Source organism: Hirundo rustica, chromosome 9 (genome assembly GCF_015227805.2).
Source record: "Hirundo rustica isolate bHirRus1 chromosome 9, bHirRus1.pri.v3, whole genome shotgun sequence".
Taxonomy (NCBI): Eukaryota; Metazoa; Chordata; class Aves; order Passeriformes; family Hirundinidae; genus Hirundo; species Hirundo rustica.
The window spans coordinates 10695038-10712598 of NC_053458.1; the positions used below are offsets into that span (position 1 = coordinate 10695038).

Sequence of the window (17561 nt, forward strand, 5' to 3'; positions counted from 1 at the left end):
AGGAGGGGAGCAAGCAACACTAGAGCCACAAAGGTTGAGAAATGTTAATAATTCAGCATGCGCTAACATGCACATTCCTTGCCTTGAGAGCTAAGAGCTTCAATCGATTGCCTGGCTCCTTTCAGCACGGGAGTGGCTGTTTCCACACGTCTCAGGTTCCCTCCGAGGGTGAAGTTACCCCTTTGGAGAACCAGGGACACCTTCCTCCCTGCTGCTCTCTGCAAAAGCTGTAGGTTCTAAGCTCAGGGCTCTCAGGCTGGTGCTGTTAGTCCCCCTCATGTGCTGAGACACTGCTGGCATCCAGCGAGGCTCTGCTAGAAACACAACAGTGCCAGGGGGACTGCCCAGGCTTCCAAAATCATGCAGCGCTGCTAGGGAAGGGGAAACCAAATCTCCAAATTTTCCTGCTGGCTGCCTTGTACTGGCCACAGTACAGCTTAGCAGATGACAATGACAACACCCCTCCCTCTGGTTTGCAGAGATTCAGGCACCTCTATTTGCCAGCTTCTGCTTTAGGGTTTCTTTTTAATGGGAAAAAAGACAGGGCATCTTATTCTGGGCCTCATCCTTTCCCTTCCTGGCACCCCATGGCAGGCTCACTGGGTGCTGCCCCATGGTGATGGAAAGCTGTGCTTGTGGTCTGCATGCTTCTCTGCTCCTCTCTAAGGCAATTCCAGCTGCTCAGGTCCTGCATCACTGTCCTGCCATCCTCTCCCCTTTGCCTGTCCTCAGCACAAGGGAACAGCAGCCTTAAGTCCCTTTTGCTGTGAAGGAGAACTAGGACTGCCTGGTCTGCTGCTCCTCCTCAGTCCCAGCACAGACAAGGCAAGGCCACGGGGGCTCTGCTCTAACCTCCCAGCTGGGATGAGCAGCAGTGTGTGATGCACAGGCACATCTTTGAGACTGTGAGACTGTCCAACTTCATCACTTGAGCCAGGCAAGCTGAAGGATCCCTGGTGCACAGGGTGTGTTCTTGCCCTTGCCATACTAGTAACCTGCCAAAACTCGTGCCTTCCTCCAAGATGGGAAGGAGTGAATTTTAGGAGCTATCCTCAAATATGATCATTGGTCTGCATGGTTTACTCATGTGTAGACACCTTTCATCTCTCCTCAATGCTATCACTTTACGAAAGGACTTCAAACGGAAAGGCAGTTCCTCAAGTCTCACAGCCTATTGACAGAACCAACAGAAGGAGAGGAAAAATTGGAACCAGAAAAAATGCATTTACAGTCTAATCTTGTGCTCAAACAATGCTGTACTATTTATGCTCCCAATGTATCCTTGAGTGCTGACATTTTATAGACAATTTCCAAAACAGGGCCTTGCCATTTTTGGATTATATTTCAGCTATAACTTTTAGGTCTAATTATTTGTGCTGACAACCACATATAAGAGAGGATATATCATTACAGTGGTACAGCACTGGAGACACATCAGCATTCAGCATACTGACATACTAATAGCAAAGTAAGGAAGAGCAAGAATGTGGAGCTCCGCAATTTGCATTCGCTCCCAGAAATTTCTCTGATGAAAATAACACAACATTAAGGAGGAGAGTAAGAGAAAAGATCCACTGTATCAAGATAAAATAACTTGTTAATAAATAACCTTGTAGCAGTCACAGACTAATAATTAAATGCATGGGTTAGCAGTACATAGTTTTAAGTAAAGCTGGAAAAATGTACAATATAATTATCAGTGCCAAACAAATTAAAACCATGGCAAATCCCAATGGAATATTTAGAAAATAATTTCTGGCTTCACGTTAAATATTTGTATATGTAAGTACTTTTGGTGGAGTGGTAAGGAAGGGTCAACACAAAGAATGAGAAATTCTTCACTTCTACTGGCTTATATCCATTCTCAGCTGCCTCCCTTCAGCTAAACCATGTGGCTAAAACATTTAAGTGCCCTGTCAAAGGTTTCATCTCCAGAGGTGTCTCAGCCATCACAGCAGTGCTCCAAATTCACTGAAATCTGGGCGGCTTTGGGCCTTGACTTTGATTTCTTCTCTTTTCTTCCTTGTTCTCATTTTTCATCATTGTCTTGGGATGAGGTAATTTTATCCTCCACAAAATCTATTTTTAGAAGATAAACAATAAAGGTCCCGTTCCTCAGTACAATCTAAATGAGAGCATGTTCCAGGGAGAGAAATGGGATCGAACTCAGTGTACTGGAACAACCGCTACGACAATTTGTTAAAACTTGTTCCAGTGATGATCGTAAGAATTCATCCAGCTGCCTGATAGTTTGTGTGAGACAAGCCAGGGTCTGTTCCCCATGCCATCTGGGGAGCAGTGTGAGCATCCCTCACCTCCAGCGTGTGTGGAAGGACAGACCCATTTAGAACCTGTTCAGTGAAGGAATCATCTCTGGAAACTAAATCCAGCCTTCTGCCAGAAATACCAGCTTTCCTCAGCATGAAATCATGAGTGCCTCGAGCTAAGTCTGGAGCTAGATTTAATTTAAAGGCTGGAGTTGCCTTTCACTACTGTCCTTTATTCTCCTCTGGCTCTCGGAGAGCAGTAGGACAGAGCAGAGCAAAGCACCAATCAGCTTCTACTGAATGGCTACGAACTCCTGTGCGTGTCACCATGGAGCTCCCTAAGCCACCTCTGGTACAGCTGGGGCCACTGCCAGAGATCCCTGCTCTCCTGCCAGCAGGAAGAAGACCCAGCTCCAGAGAAGGAAGGAGAGGCACCGAGCTGGTGCAAAGGGCTCTTGTTTCAGCAGGGACAGAGCATGCAAAATGGGCCACCCCAGCACAGGGACTGCTCAGGAGCAGGGCAATTGCCTCAGTACAAGGGATCTGGATCTCAACCAGCTGCCCCTGCTGCCTTGTGGCAAGAGAGGGCAGCATGCCAGGTTCTCCTCCAGCTGAGATCAAAAGTAAGCTGTTTGCCTCTAGAGAAAGTTAAAACTTTTAAAGCTTCAGTAGGAATTAAGGAACCCACACTCCCTAGCAGCTCATGAGGGGACTGATCATTCTGATCTCTGCTTCCAAAGACTGTTCTTGATCTCCAGCCAGAAAGCAGCAGCACTTTAGAGGTATTACACTTGCACCTAGCATGAATACAGGGTTAGAGAAGGACCCCACACAGAGCAGCATGCACTTCTTCCTACCCTGCCTCTGACAAAACTGCCTTGGCTGGTATTTGCATGCAAAATATATTCTGTGCACTTTAAATCTCAAGCAACAAAGGCATGCAAGCAAAGTATCAATGCCATCACCAGAGTCACAGCAAACAGTAAGCAATTTCACCAGGCACACTGTGGATGTGCCTGGAAGGGAGCCAGTCTGCAGGGCCCCCTCCCATTTTGGGGATGGCTCTCCTCTCCCTACTGGAAAAGTCCCATCTGACGTGGCGTACTGTAGATGGATAAGAAGTGAAAAGGACCAACCTTCTCGCTGATCTGAGAGATGAAAGTTTGTTTTGTTTGATGGCAGAGTGCGATGAAGATGAGGAGGGAATAAAAAAAGACAAGGAAAAACACAGAGAGTAAAAACAGGCCAAGCTTCATCTGTCCGCACACCACTGAAACGACAAGACAAGACTACAGAGGTCAGCCATGACTTCCCACCACGCACACACCACTCCACGGCAGGGACAAGAGAGGCTGCACTCACACTGCCCTGGCCCAGAGCAGGGCTGGCCTCTCTGCCTCCCTGACCCCTCCTGGAGGCAGGGCACATCCCACACATCCCCACATGGAGGGTGCTTCAGGGACGGCCCCGCTCTGGGCCAGATGCTGGACGCACAGACATGTTTACACGTGCAGAACACTCACACAGAGCAAAGGACTCCAGCCATCACACATGTGCTGCCATACACCCACTCCAGCTACAGAGATGATGGCAAAGGCACTCTAAACCCATTGACCACACACTGGGAAGACCATATATATGTGAATCCAAATTTTATAAAGTATGAAAGAAATGCTCCAAGTGGTGAATCGAAAAATCTTCTACCATGAAGAGCTGTTCCCCCTCTCCAAACAAAGAGCTAAATGCAGCAGAGAGGTATTAGGCAAGTGACAGACATGCGCAGTCTCAGCTGGGCTCAGTTTTGAGAGCCTTATTGGTACTTTGTGCTGGGAGTGAGAGATGGACAAGAAATCAGAAGGACAAAAACACCCAGAGATTTGAGCAGGTCCCAGTTTTTGTTCCTGCGGGAGAGACAGCAGAAGGTTAGTTGCATTTTCCTTATAGACAAAGGAGATCTTATTTCTCTAGCAGGAATGACCTCACTGCAGCTACAGATCTGCGGCATACCAGCTGTAATCGAACCCTCGCTGAGAGAATACACAAATGGATTTGATAGTTAAAGACTGCTTATGAGTCACATTTTTGATGGGGGAAGAAGAAGGTGGGGGAAGGAATTTGCTTTCCGGCAGAAACACAGCAAATTGGAGAACAGCATGTGGCATTATACAGTGCAACAGTACAGTAAGCCACTTCCAGCAATCAGAGGGCAGGATTTTAACCAGCACTGACACAGTACAGGCAAGGCAACAAGCTACCAATAACAACAACCACAATGGCCTATGGAGTGTAATGGAGCTTTCTGGGGAACAGCAAAACACTTATTTTTACATTTTTTCAATGGAACTGGTACCGGGGAACTTGAACCAACAAACTCAGAACTTAACTGGCCCATAAGTGAGGGCCACATCCAGCAAGGAGCCCCACCAAGATTATCTTTAAGATAAACAGTCCTATGCTTAAAGTCCAGGTTTCCTCTGTCCTGCTTTAGAAAGGGGATTTACCTCTTGGTCTACAAAACCTTAGCATAAGGCTCATTTGATCCTGTGAGACCCTGTGATGGGAGGGAACCTCTTTATTGCTGCTCCCAAGTCAGCACTTTATTTCCTAATCTAATGGAGCATATCATATCTGCATGGCTTCAGCATACAATGAGGGGCTCCTGCCTTCTGCTCAGCTCTTCCCAACAGGGAGGATTTGTTTCCTGCCCTTGCTCAGGAAGGACAGTGATTCTGGCAAACCAGGTGTGCTCGTGGAAGGCTGTGTTTCTGGAAAGCAGCGCTAACATCGCAATAGGGCAACACAAACACCAAGTGCTGCCAGCGTGGACCAACCTACTGCACCCCCTGGGACTGTGAGACTGAAGGGCAAGAGGCTGGTAAAGGGTGTGAGACTGAGGGATGATGCTGGAACAGCTACAGGAATACCAGTCCTTGCTGCTGAAGCCCCCAGAGCCAACCCCTGCCCTGATCCCGGCCATACCAAGGGGACTCTATGTGGTACCACTTGGCCCGCTTGGGGGCAGGGGTTGGAGGTGAGGGGTGCTGCTCCAGCTGGGGGACAGCCAGCAGCTTTGTTTTGGGGAATCTGGCAGGGATCACACTGCATCAGTGGGCATGGACAGGAGTAGGCTCCAGCAGTGGCTTTCCACAGGTGTTGACACTTCAGATTAGAGCTGGAAAGGTGAGGAGACACATGTGAAAAACACTAATTCAAACAGATTACTTCCTGGTTTGTCAAACATGAACAAGTTTAGGACCTGCTATTTGTCACTAATTGCTGGATTATCTCTTAATCTCATTTTGTATTAGTGGCTTATAAGCAATAAAAACCAGTAGCAGGCTATTTTGGAACAGCTGTAAACCAAGAGGGAACACCTGGGCAGAAAGTTCTCTGTGCTCTTCCCTTAGTTAAGGCTTAAACAGCTGCTGCTTTATCTGAGATAAACCTGATAAACGGTTAAGTGAAAGTTTCATCTCCTTACAGGTTCCATTCACATGGTCCCTTATCTCCAATCCTCTATCTATGTCACTCCTAAGGTAAAAAGCTTGTTTTATTAACAGTTTTTCTGCTTTTTTTACAGAACAAATGACAGAGCAGTGATAGTAAATAACACCTGCCTCCCAGCATGCAGGGACAGAGGCAGAGGATTTAAGCCTGGGGTTACCCAGGGTATCCTCTGTGCAGAGCACCACAGCTCACTAAGCTATTGCGCTCTCACGAACCTGAGCTACCCGGCAGCTAAACTGCAAGTTGAGTCACAGCAAAAAAGCCATCAGAGGATAGCAAACTCTAGAAGGCAAAAATGGGGCTCCATTTGAAATCCAAGCTGAAACAGCAAAGAAGCAAAGAGCAAGGCCGTATCAGACACATGTCTGCCAGTCCTGACTGTCAGACAGCTCTCATGCTCTACAGGCAGAAATTCCTATGTCGATTGAATTTGGCTTTTACTCTGCCACAGATGTGCTTGTCTGTACAGCAGCAGCAATACTCTAACCACAGCAGCTTGTTGCAGAAAGAATGAATTTGGATTTATGGGGGGCTCTGCTTCTGAATAGTCTTGGTCATTAGCTACCTGAAACAAAGCTGGACACTGTGGACAGGATATGAATGCATAGGTCTAAAAGTTTAGATCACTAGCTCAAACAAAGGAACACATTTCCAAAGCTTTTCAAAGTGGGAAGCTAATACTTCCCTGAAAGCATCAAGAAAGTTCATTATCCCAACTAGTAGTGCAATTTCACTGGGAACTGCCAGCATCTGTCCTGTGTGAAAACACTCTGGTGCTAGGCAAGGCATAAATATAAAGGTAAACTCAGACACTTTGGAATCCAAAAGACAGAGCGGTTAACAAAAACCCAGAGGGGGATGAACCTGTTCCTGCTTATCTCCAAAAACACGTCTTGTGTCTCAAGGATTCCACATAAATCAAATTTTATCCTTTACAGCTTTTAGTGGTATAGAGGAACAAAAGGACAGATTGTCTTTTTTATGCCAGATTACATGAGAATAAGACAACCTTCCATTATATCCGATGAACAATGTTCTCATGCCACAGTGATAAGTATATTCCATCCTAGAGAGACAAACAGGATGCTCAGGGTGCCCAACCATCCTTTCCCATTCACAGTGCACACAGATGCATGCATGAATTCAATTATGAGCAGAAAAATCTCAGAGCACCAGAGATGTGTTTCTTAGCTCTTTGTGGAAGTGGATATGGAAGGGGAGGAAATGGACATTTAGTTGGCACAGATATGCAGGCCTAATTGTTCCACAGATGTCTGTGCAGGTCTTGTGGGGAGGAGGGGGAAAGAGGTTTTCAAGTACTTTTCTGTGTTGCATTATCATACACTGAGCCTCCAGTCACTCTCCTACTTTTCATAAAGGTCATTTTACAAATAATAAGACTTGAGCCTTGCAATGCACTTTGAACCATCAAAGGATTTTGCAAAGAATAAAATTGTTAAGCTTATTTAGTTGAGTTCTATAAAGCACATTGGAATCTTCAGATGGAATGTGCTAGTTGAAGGACAAAGAACTATTATTTATTAAACTATGATCGTCTTAAGTATTGCAGCATAGCAGAATGCTCATAGAAACACACTGATGGTGAACTTGCCCACACCACAGCTGCTCCGACCTGGGTCACAGCGGCACGGCCGCCGCTTCAGCGTGGACAAGCACCCGGGGCCCAGGAAATTAAATCAGAAGTACTGGAATGGAATTCCATGCAAAGGAGTGCACTTCCCTCAGCAGTGTCACTGGTCTCTGCTGCACTGCTGTCCTGCAGCGTTATCCCCAGGTCAGGACTGTGCAGAGCGCACACCGGGACGTCGCGGCCCCTCAGAGCCGCGGCCTCCTCGGCCCTGCAGCAGCTGCTGAGGGCTGCGCTCTGCGGCCTCTGCCTTTGCTTCTTCTCCTGGTCCAGGGCAGACATCTGTCCAGAGCAGCGGTCAGGGTCAGCCAGTCTGACTGAACTGCTGGTTCGCGTTTCCTGTCATCCAGGCATCTCCCTCACAAGTCTCTGCAGTCTCTGCTTGCCTGTGATCGCTGCCAGGCCCTCAAGCACTGGCAGTGCCCCTCTCTGGTCAAGTATTGTCACCCTCATCAACTCTGAGGAGAGGCAGGTTTAACGGAGCACATTGCCGGAAGTGTGCATACAGCTGGGCTGTAAGCAAACGTATTTCCTTGTTATTTAGCTGTTTTTCAGACATCTCCAGTTTTCGTTCCTGACTGTTCAACCACTGTCTTCAGCTTTTACTCTTCTCCTGGCAATAGCCTTGAGCTTTGACTGCTGTTGCTATTTTAGCTGCTTTAATATTACATAAGCAGAAAATGTTCTTTTTAAAGGCGTCAAATCCTCTTGCTCCAGGCCCGTGTCAGTCATTCAGAATTATTATTTACACAAGGTCCCTGCTGCAGTAAGTATCATATAGCCACAAGTAGCCATTTCAGTGAGCTCCCTCTGTGTCTGAGCCTAAGCTACTGCCAAATTCTCAAGGGTAAAACCCTTCAGAGGCCAGAGAATTGCTGCTAGGGACAGAGCAGCAATCCAAATTTCATTTAGGGTCATGACTCCTTGGTGAAATTTGGCAAATAAAATTTCAGACTCCAAGTAGGGCTCCCTGCTGCCAAATGAAATACTAGCTTGGCCTTTCAAAAAGCAGACCAAGAAACCATAGATTTTTGCAGTAATACCATTTCTATTTACTGCAGTCTGATTTACTAGTTTGCAATTTGGGGACAAAGCAGATAATTCAGTTTTAAATGGTCTTTTTTCAAAAGTAGCTGTGCAGCTCCTTCTCTACAGTATGTGTAGCATTTTGGGCTACAGAACTCACTGCACGTGCCCCACTGGGCCATGCCTTGAAGGCCTGAAAAGCAGCACTTAAGAAGAGAAAACTGGGCAACATATTTCTCATTTGATGTCAAGTATTTAGCCAGGGCTCCTCTAAGTACTATTCTAATAGCACTGGCAATGCTCACTGCTGTAAGCAGCACTGGGGAACACTTCTAGTGAACTCCACAGTGTATTCTTACATACAGTCTTCCTACTCATCTACTTCATGTGTAGAGGAAGGAAAGGGTAGAAAACCCCTTCATTAGGGAAAGAGGAAAGTAACAGTGCATCTATTGTGGGGTGCCCACACAGGCCACCACCTTCACAGGCATTTCGTAGGACAAGGCTTGTGGCTGAAAATGCACCTCTTGGTGCAGATGCCCCTGAAGCTATAGGCAAATGAAAAGTGAAATGTGCTCCTAAAAACCTGGTAGAGGTGAACAGTATAGGTGAATCAGTGCAATTACACTATACTCCCAGTAGCATGGCAAAATGACACAATCTTTTTTTTGTTTCCATACAAGGTCCAATCTGCCTTCTACTCCTAAATCAATTTCTTCAATGTCTTGAATCAACATCTTGGATCTTTTGCTACTAAATTAGACAGCAAGCTCTCTGGATTAGAGGAATCACATCTTCTGTGTTTCTATTCCCTTCCCTTCTCCCTGCAGCACCATCAAGTCCCAAATCTAATCACTGTTACAATATACTGTGGTGGATGTAACCACAAAGAGATGAGTGTCTCCTCACGGTGGTAACAATAACATCCAGACCAGAACTGGCAAATGTGCTTGTGGTTAAAGGCAGGATAGGAATATGCCAGTGTGCTCCCTTCAAAGTCATTGCTACGGTCCAGATAGACACCTTGGCCTGGCATGCACCCTGCTCTTTCTTTCACCCTGTTCTTGCTCCTCTGATGGTCTCGATGTTTTGTGCCACCCTCTAGCAGTGGGAGGCAGTCAGCTCCCAGTGCTGATTCCAGCTCCATCCCAGCTCAGCAGCCAGATAGACTCATCAGTCCAGAAGCAGAAGGCTTATGAGGGTTGCTTTCCAGCACACTTAGTAAGATGAAAATAATAGCTCGAAGGAAAATGCATCCATTTGCCTTTACAAATCCCTGGTGTGGAAATGTTTTAAGTTTTAATGAAGTCCATCTGTGCAGAAGTGCTGGCTCTAAAGGATTTACAGAGACAAGACACTGGTGTAGCCTCCTCCTTCCTCCTCCTGTTTTTCCACTGATACAGAAAGCCCTGAGCAGTGCCCAGATACTCCTCCTCAGCGCCCAGTATCTTCCTTTGTTAGCATAAAAAGTATAAAGATGCTAATGAGCCTGTGCTTCCTAACACAGCTCACTCACAAAGGATTACCTGGGAGGCTAGGAAAGGGGAGAGAATATGATCAAAAACATAAATCCCAAGAGTCAAGAGACAAACAAACATTTGAACTATTAGAAAAGCAATAGGCTATAAAGGAGAGTAGGCAAAAGAAGTCCCAAGAACTACAGAGACTGGAAATAAGTGCTGCTGCTCAGCACTCAGCCATGCTTCCTGAGGAAGTGGATGACTGCTTGGGTATTCACTACAAAGAGGCTGATCATTACAAAACCACCAAGCAATGGCAGTGCACCCACAGACTTAACTTCCACTGTAATTTAGCATTAATTAATGTCCTCTCTGGTAAACATGCAGGCACTTTCTAAAGATCCTACTGCAAGTCACTGATGCGTCTAATGACAATACTGTAGGACTATCACAAAAAGAAAAAATCAGGGATTTCTATCCTGCATCCCAGACCTGAGAAAGCAAGATATCTCTATTTTTTTACTTGCATTAAAGAAATAAAATACTGTACTTTGTTTGTGTAACTTTTTGAAGTCATTAACTAATGTATTAACAATAAGACCTTTTTTTTTGTAGAGCACTTGCTGCCAGAAACTGTAAGCAAAAATACCATCTAGGACCTAGTATTCACAGGAAATATCTGATAACATCATAATAATTTATGGGGTGTCGTGTCTTAGATATACAGAAGGACTTTATCAGGATCATGTAAGTTGGAGATTCACATTGTAAAGATTATGTGCAAGAAAAAGGCTTGTTTCAAACATTTATGTGAAAAAAAGTGACAGTTAACAGCAAAACATATGTCAAAGAACATGCTTTTGTCGGTGAACATGAGGATCCTCTCACATGTGCACACCACCCACAGCCCATGCTTAGCCCCAACAACACAGATGAACCTTGCTGAGTGCAAAAGTGTAAAATCCAGTACACTCCTCAATCCTTTGGGATTCATTTGCTAAACAAAAAACTTTCATTAGTAAGAAATCGTAAAGTTGTTAAGAAGAGGCTTTTCTACCTCTTGAAGCTTTTGTGCCTTTTTCAGCCACACGTCTATAAAAAACAGAACATCAAAAGTCTGAACACGTCACAGGAGGCAAAAGCATCCCAAATACCGCAGCAGTACAGCTGAATGAATATCCACACAAACCTATGCAAGAACAGCCATCCTGGTAACTAGAATCCTTTCTCTCACAGAGCAAAGGGTCAATCTGGGATGAATTTTAGTGCAGCTTGCCTGAAAAATGAAATTGCAAGAATACAGGGAATTTAAAATCATCCATAAATACATTGTGAGAGTGAAATGAGTGATTCCACTGCATAGATATAGCTTCATCTTCTGAATATGCTTAATTGGATACTTCAGTCTTCCAAAGACTCTTATAATCCAAATTAGGCTGCAAAATAAAAAAGCAGTGCCCCATAATAAGTAACAAAAACAATGCCAGAAGCCACCCCTAGAAGCAAACACACAGCATGAGAAGACTTTATCATTCTCATGTCCTCTTTCCATCCTAACCAATGCATATACAGCCTTAAGACTGTATTTTCTTTCTTTAAATCAGAGGAAGGAAGAAATGAATACAAGATTTTATTGTTAGTCTATTGATTTACTATATGGAAATAAAATCTGTTTCTAACTTCCTAATAAGCACCAGCACAAGAATGTTCTTTCTCTTCTTGGGAAAACCCGTAATTACATTTCCCAGGGGTTCCTGACCAATGACTCTGGTTCTACAGAGTTTCATATGAAGCTGCACTTTTTTTTTTCTTGCTGAAATTAACAGAAAGTGCACAGGGAATTTAGCACTTGCTTCTCTCCAAGCTAATTCAAAACCCTTCAATGTAGAGCAACAAAACTGCCAGGAGACTATCCCAATATAAAACCTAGTTATTTTGGTATGTTGAAAACAGTTTTAAATTGGCAACATAGCATAACCATTAGAAAAATTGCTTTACATGAATTGTGGCTAATTTCCAGCAGGTTCCCACTGTGAACCATTAATACCCAGAGGCTCAATCATTGATGCATATAAGATGGATTAGGACAACTCCAAAAAGCTGTTCAGTTTTTAAAGGTACACACTCCAAAGCAGAGGCCTAGATATTGGCTCAGTATGGCTGAGCACCTCTGGCTGATCAGAGCTTTTACACTTTTACACCAAAGGTTAGTTTATACTGAAATGATTAAGCATGCCTTGATCCCAGTCAGGATAACTATGACACAGAAGTTAAGGAGCTCAAGAGAGAAAGGAATTTCCATTTTGCTCATGTTCCAGTATTTTACGTAACACCATATAAACAGCAAAACCAGATTTGCTTTGTGAGTCAAACATTGTGAATCAAAGACATTGAACTTAACTTGCTGGTTTTTGAACAAAAGGCCCCATCACACAATCCACAGAGTAATCAGGGCATAAAGGCAGGGAACGTTCTCCTTTCACTGAAAACCATGGAGATTTTGGGATGAAGGAGAGTGACCTCCTTGGGTGGAAGCTGCTCTTACCTCGAACATACAAGTTGGCTGGGGCAGAGTAGCGGGTTCCTGCGCTGTTGGTTGCAACACATTCATATTTGCCTTGGTCTGACTCCTCACTGTTCTCTATTTGCAGAGCTCCTGTACACAAACAAAATGAAACAGACAATTCAGGTTATGGCAAATCTGGTAACCAAACCAACAGCCTCTGAAAAGGAAGGCTATGCCCCACACTTTTAAGGTATCTTCCAGGATAAGTATTTCATGATGTTCCCTGGACCCACAAGGTACCAGCATGCAGCCAAAGGTACCCAGTCTGCTGTTAGAAACTTGTGAAATCGATTATTGTTATTTTTCTAATGTGCAGGGAACCAATTACTGATTTATTTCTAACCATCCCAACCACTTCTGTATTTCTGCTTCAATAAAGGAAGAAAACATACACATACACACATTAATTACAGCTTCGTATGGGACTCCTGCCTAATAAAAGGACCTTTAATAAGTCTTTAATCAAAACAGGTGAGCACAAAGCACACTTAACTGTGGCTGTTTCTTATCTGATCCACACAAAGCCTAACAAACATTCAACAAATTACAACCTTCCTGCAGAAACTGGCAGAGTCCCATCCCTCCCACCTCACCACTCTTCTTTCTTTGGTGATGTCTCAAAAAGACAACTCTTTTTGAGAAAACACTTTGCCTTTCGTCAGCTTTTTCGATGTTAGTGCTCCCCATATTTTTTTCAGATTTCATCATATACAATATTAAAACATTAGGAAGTTAGTCTGAGACATGAAAGATACACACCAACACAATACACCCAAACTGCTGCACAGTGCTTGTGTGAAGGCCACCCTCCCTTTGTCCCAGCAGTGCCTGCTCCCCCAGCTTTGGGTCAGGAATAGCTGCTTATCCCAGGCTGCACGTTCCTGGGGACATGATCTGATCCCATCCCCAAAGCGCCAAATGCATGGGGGGCACAAGTAAATAATGACAGTAATTGTCAGGACACACAGAGTAGCAATTTCCATGGGGAACCTGTACAGTACCAGTGATGTGGAAGTGAGTGATGGTCTAAGCTGGTTTTCTCTCATCTACTCAGCAAATCCCCCTGGTGCCCTGCAATGCTCAGCACAGCAGCCTGGCCTTTCATCCAAATTCTTGACCACAGATGACTGCACAACTCGTCACACCTAACTCTCTTAACTGGGTTCCATAAGCAGACTAAAAGATGGAGATGCAGAGAAAGAAAGAAGCAGGATGCATATGACAGCAACCTGGCACTGCAGGAGTCTGTGGCCTCTGGCCAGATACTGAAGTGGCTGCTGCTCCGCCCAGGCATTGTGGGAATAATTTTTTAAGTGCCTCCAAGTGCTCAGATTCTGCTGGTTAGTATTGCCTGCAAGAAGGGAACTCTGCTCACAATCCATACACCAAACTAAAGAATGTTAACCCCTTTGCTTGTAATGATCTGAACTCATTTCTGCCCACCACGGTTCAAAATGACCACTGAGAGCTGCACTGAGAATAGCTGGTGAAATTGCCTTCTCCCTTCTTGCTGGTTCAAACTGCAGAGGTCAAACACAGTTTTTCATATCATCAGAACAGAAGAAAAACTAATGTGAATCAACCACTGCCACCCACATTATTTAGAAGGATAAATTGAGACTGTAGCATAAGCCTATATGTCATGGGGAAAAATGAACTTCCCTGGGTTCTGCCATATAATAAAAATGATGTACAGAGCCCTCCATATTGTTGCATTAGTGCTGGAAATGAGGCTTCAGCTAGACAGAGAAAACTCGTCTGCAAAAAGTCTTTCCACCTACTAACAAAAGGACCTGCTAGCTTGCCTGGCCACAGCACTCTCTGGACACTTGCAGGCTGAAGCCTTCAGAGCTCTGCTGCTTAATTCAGGGAGAACAGTGAATTTCTACACCCTGTCTGGGAAAAACATCTTCAAGCGGACAGCAGCATGATAGGCAGTGGAGCAGGACGAAGTTTCCTAGCATTGACAAGATACAGAGAATCAGAGAATCTAGAAATGGAAGAGACCTATTAGGTAACCTCATGCATCCCCTGGGGGCCAGGGCAGGATTGCTCCTTGTTCTAAATGTACTTGTCTTGTGTCCAATCCCATTTTAAACTTGCCAAGTGATAGGTCTTCCACCACTTCCTCATGGAATTGATGCCACTGCCTGGTTATGCTCTCTGTCAGGAAGATTTTCCTGGAACTCACCACATATTACCCCCCTTTGTAATTTCTGCTCATCATTCCTTGGGCATGCATGTGCTGCAGAGCTCATTCCAAGTGCTTCCACCAAGCTTGTCTGGGAAAAGTTGTCTGTTGCAAAAGATACCCAAGCTTAACAAAAAACCCAACTGGCTGGACTAGAAGCAGAGCCAGCTTCAAGTGACAGTAGTGTCTGCCTAGGAAAAAAGTAAGATCCCTAGATAATTCTGCCATAAACACAGACCTTTTAATATCACCCTTTTGGCCATTTAATACATATCACTGGAATTTTTTTACCCTTTATACTCACGATCACCATGCCTCTTAAATGTCAATCAAACTATTCTTCATCTTTAGGGACGTCAATGGCAGAAAGAAAAAAAGAGAGCGAAGAAAATGAGGGGAGTTTCAAAAAAAGAAATGCTGTTATTGCCTGTCAATATGGATCAATTTCTAGAATCATACTATAAACATACAACGTGTCAGCAACTGCCTACAAACTGCTCAGGGACATTGGGCAAGGGACTTTGAGTTTGTCTGGGTTGGCAAAACTATTCAAACTATGATGTGTCAGGAGGAAGACAAGAACCCAGAGCAGAAGGAAGTTAACACAAACCTCTCACATGAAACAGAAAGAAAACAGGTACTGCAATAAATCATTGTTAGATAAACATACAGATCCTGCAGCATAACTGACAGCCAGCAGAAACTGGAAGGATCATAGCAAACTGATTGCAGTCAGCAGGGCTGTAGGGGTTTTCTTGAAGGACAACCTACAACTAAGTAATGGATCCAGGAAAGTGTAGGATGTCTCAGAGTACAAAGACTTATGAATAAAGTTAAGAAGCTCAGACATTTCTGGAATCAGAAAGCTGGAGACAGACATGCATCTGAGACTTGGGAAAAAATTTCCTATAAAATGCTCTCAGCTGTAGTTCAGTGATCCCAGAGAAAGACAGACATCATCTCTTGGAGGGTTCATGTCTAGACTGGACAGGACACATGAGAGTACAGGAAAGTTAAGAGCTGAGTTCTGAGTAGCATTTTTCCCTGAAATTCAAGGAAGCTGCATCCGAAGATGCTCAAAAGCGCAGTGAATTCTCTGCCTTGACAAGTGCAAAGGATCTGATTTCTATTCCTACCCCTGTCAACATCTCATAATCTTCTGCGCCTCTGCAAACCAGGGCTAGGAAGGCTGATTTACTTTTATTCATTACTTTGGGATTTATGTTGCATAAGTCGCTGAGTGAGGTCTTGTTCACACAGGATGTTACTGCAGCCTCCCCACATGGACTCCCGCAGTGCTCCTGTGCCAGGTGCCTTGTTCTCATTTGTGTGGCCGAGTCCTGACGTGCAATCAGACAGCAGGGCTTCAGTGGATGCATGAGGACCATCTACCACCATGACATGGATCCAAGTACACAAAGGAGCAGGGAACAGCTTGTTTGGGAGCTTGGGGGGCTCTGCAGCAGCACATGCACATCAGAGTGAAACCTGTCCCTGCTGAACACCACCCATCTCCCGCTGCTCCTCCGCAGCAGGGCTCCAGAGGAAGAGGGGAATAATTCCTCACCACACTGCCATGTCACACCAGTCTCGCTTGTGCCTCAGACCAGCTCCTGATAACACATTTCAGCTTATCAGAGAGCTGACAGCTCCTGAGAAAAAGCCCTGGCTGCTCTCCAGTGTCAGGGAGAACAGTTACAAGGCAGAGTTTTCTAGGGCTGAGGGCAGGAGTCAGCCCTGCTGACTGACAAGCATTCCTTACCGTATATTCCTTACTCCTCTTTAGTCTGTGCTGGTATCTCCTTGCCTGCCTCTCCCTTTCCTCTCCTAGCTTTTCTTTTGCTCTTTAACTTGGGCACAGACAACAGCCCCGTTAGCAGCTTTCCAAGATACTTATCTATTCAAATATACTTGTGCTCAGGCAGAATCATTAGTTGCAGGGACAGCGGTTAAAAGAAACATTTAAAAAGTGCCCTGCACAGAGAAAGCATGGGAAAGGCAGATCCTGATAAGGGACGATTTTTTGGCAGTGCTGAGAACTGTTGTGCCATGGAGGGCTCATCACTCTCTTGTCCAGGTGACAACCCAAATGTAGAAAGCTCTGAGCTGCCATACAAATGGATCTCTCTGAAATCCTGCTCTGTAGCTCACTGGGAGCTTGTGCTCTCTTCTCCCAGAGAGCACCGCATGAAGCCAAACACCACAGCTCCTGGGGCAATGCTTTTCTGTATCAGTTCAGGATGGAGCTCCATCCCCAGCAGTGGGAGCAGCTCTTCTTCCCTATCAGGGCATTCACAGCCTCAGTCCTCTGAGCTCACAACTGGAGGACTGATTTTTTGCCCTGGTTATAAAATCAGACATGGAATTAAACAGTCCTGTAAGTACCCAAGAGTCAGAGAAACCAGGTCGCAGACACAGCACTCATCTAAGGAAAGGACTTGCAATGCAGATACATGTAATGAACCCAGCTACCTGACCAGGGCCCTTCCACACAGCAAACAGGTAAATTTAGCCCACCTGCACACTAGAGCACATGGCTGTCCTAAACCCCTCCCTTTCCTTTCCCCCTGCTTTCCATCAGCTTCCTCCACATAAATACGACCTGACTTCTCCTGCAGTATTCTTAGCACCCTCTTCAGCCAGTTCCCTTTTCAACAATTGCTCAGGTGTGGGTCCCAATCCCTTTGGCTAAAAATGTCCTCCTAGGGAAGGAGAATTTCTCTAATAAAATCCAGACAGCTGTGCAGCAGGCTCAGAGACAATCCCAGACCAAATAAGGACTCATAAATGTGAATATGGTGGACAAAGAAACAATGTGAAGCCCTGACAATGGAAGAGTTGGACTCTTACATCCTGGCTGCTGCCTGAGATAACAAACACTTGCTGTGGGAGCTGT

The 17561-nt window shown here is 45.0% G+C and overlaps 1 protein-coding gene across 8 annotated transcripts in view; it reads right to left on the reverse strand.

Moving 5' to 3' along the window:
* PTPRF (protein tyrosine phosphatase receptor type F) overlaps window positions 1–17561 on the reverse strand; it is a 375361-nt gene that overhangs the window by 77393 nt on the left and 280407 nt on the right. For all 8 annotated transcript variants that reach the window (XM_058421775.1, XM_040073022.1, XM_040073025.2 and 5 more), the window contains exon 7: window positions 12454–12564. In XM_058421775.1, the coding sequence (XP_058277758.1) occupies window positions 12454–12564 (111 nt within the window). The remainder of the gene's footprint in view (window positions 1–12453; window positions 12565–17561) is intronic.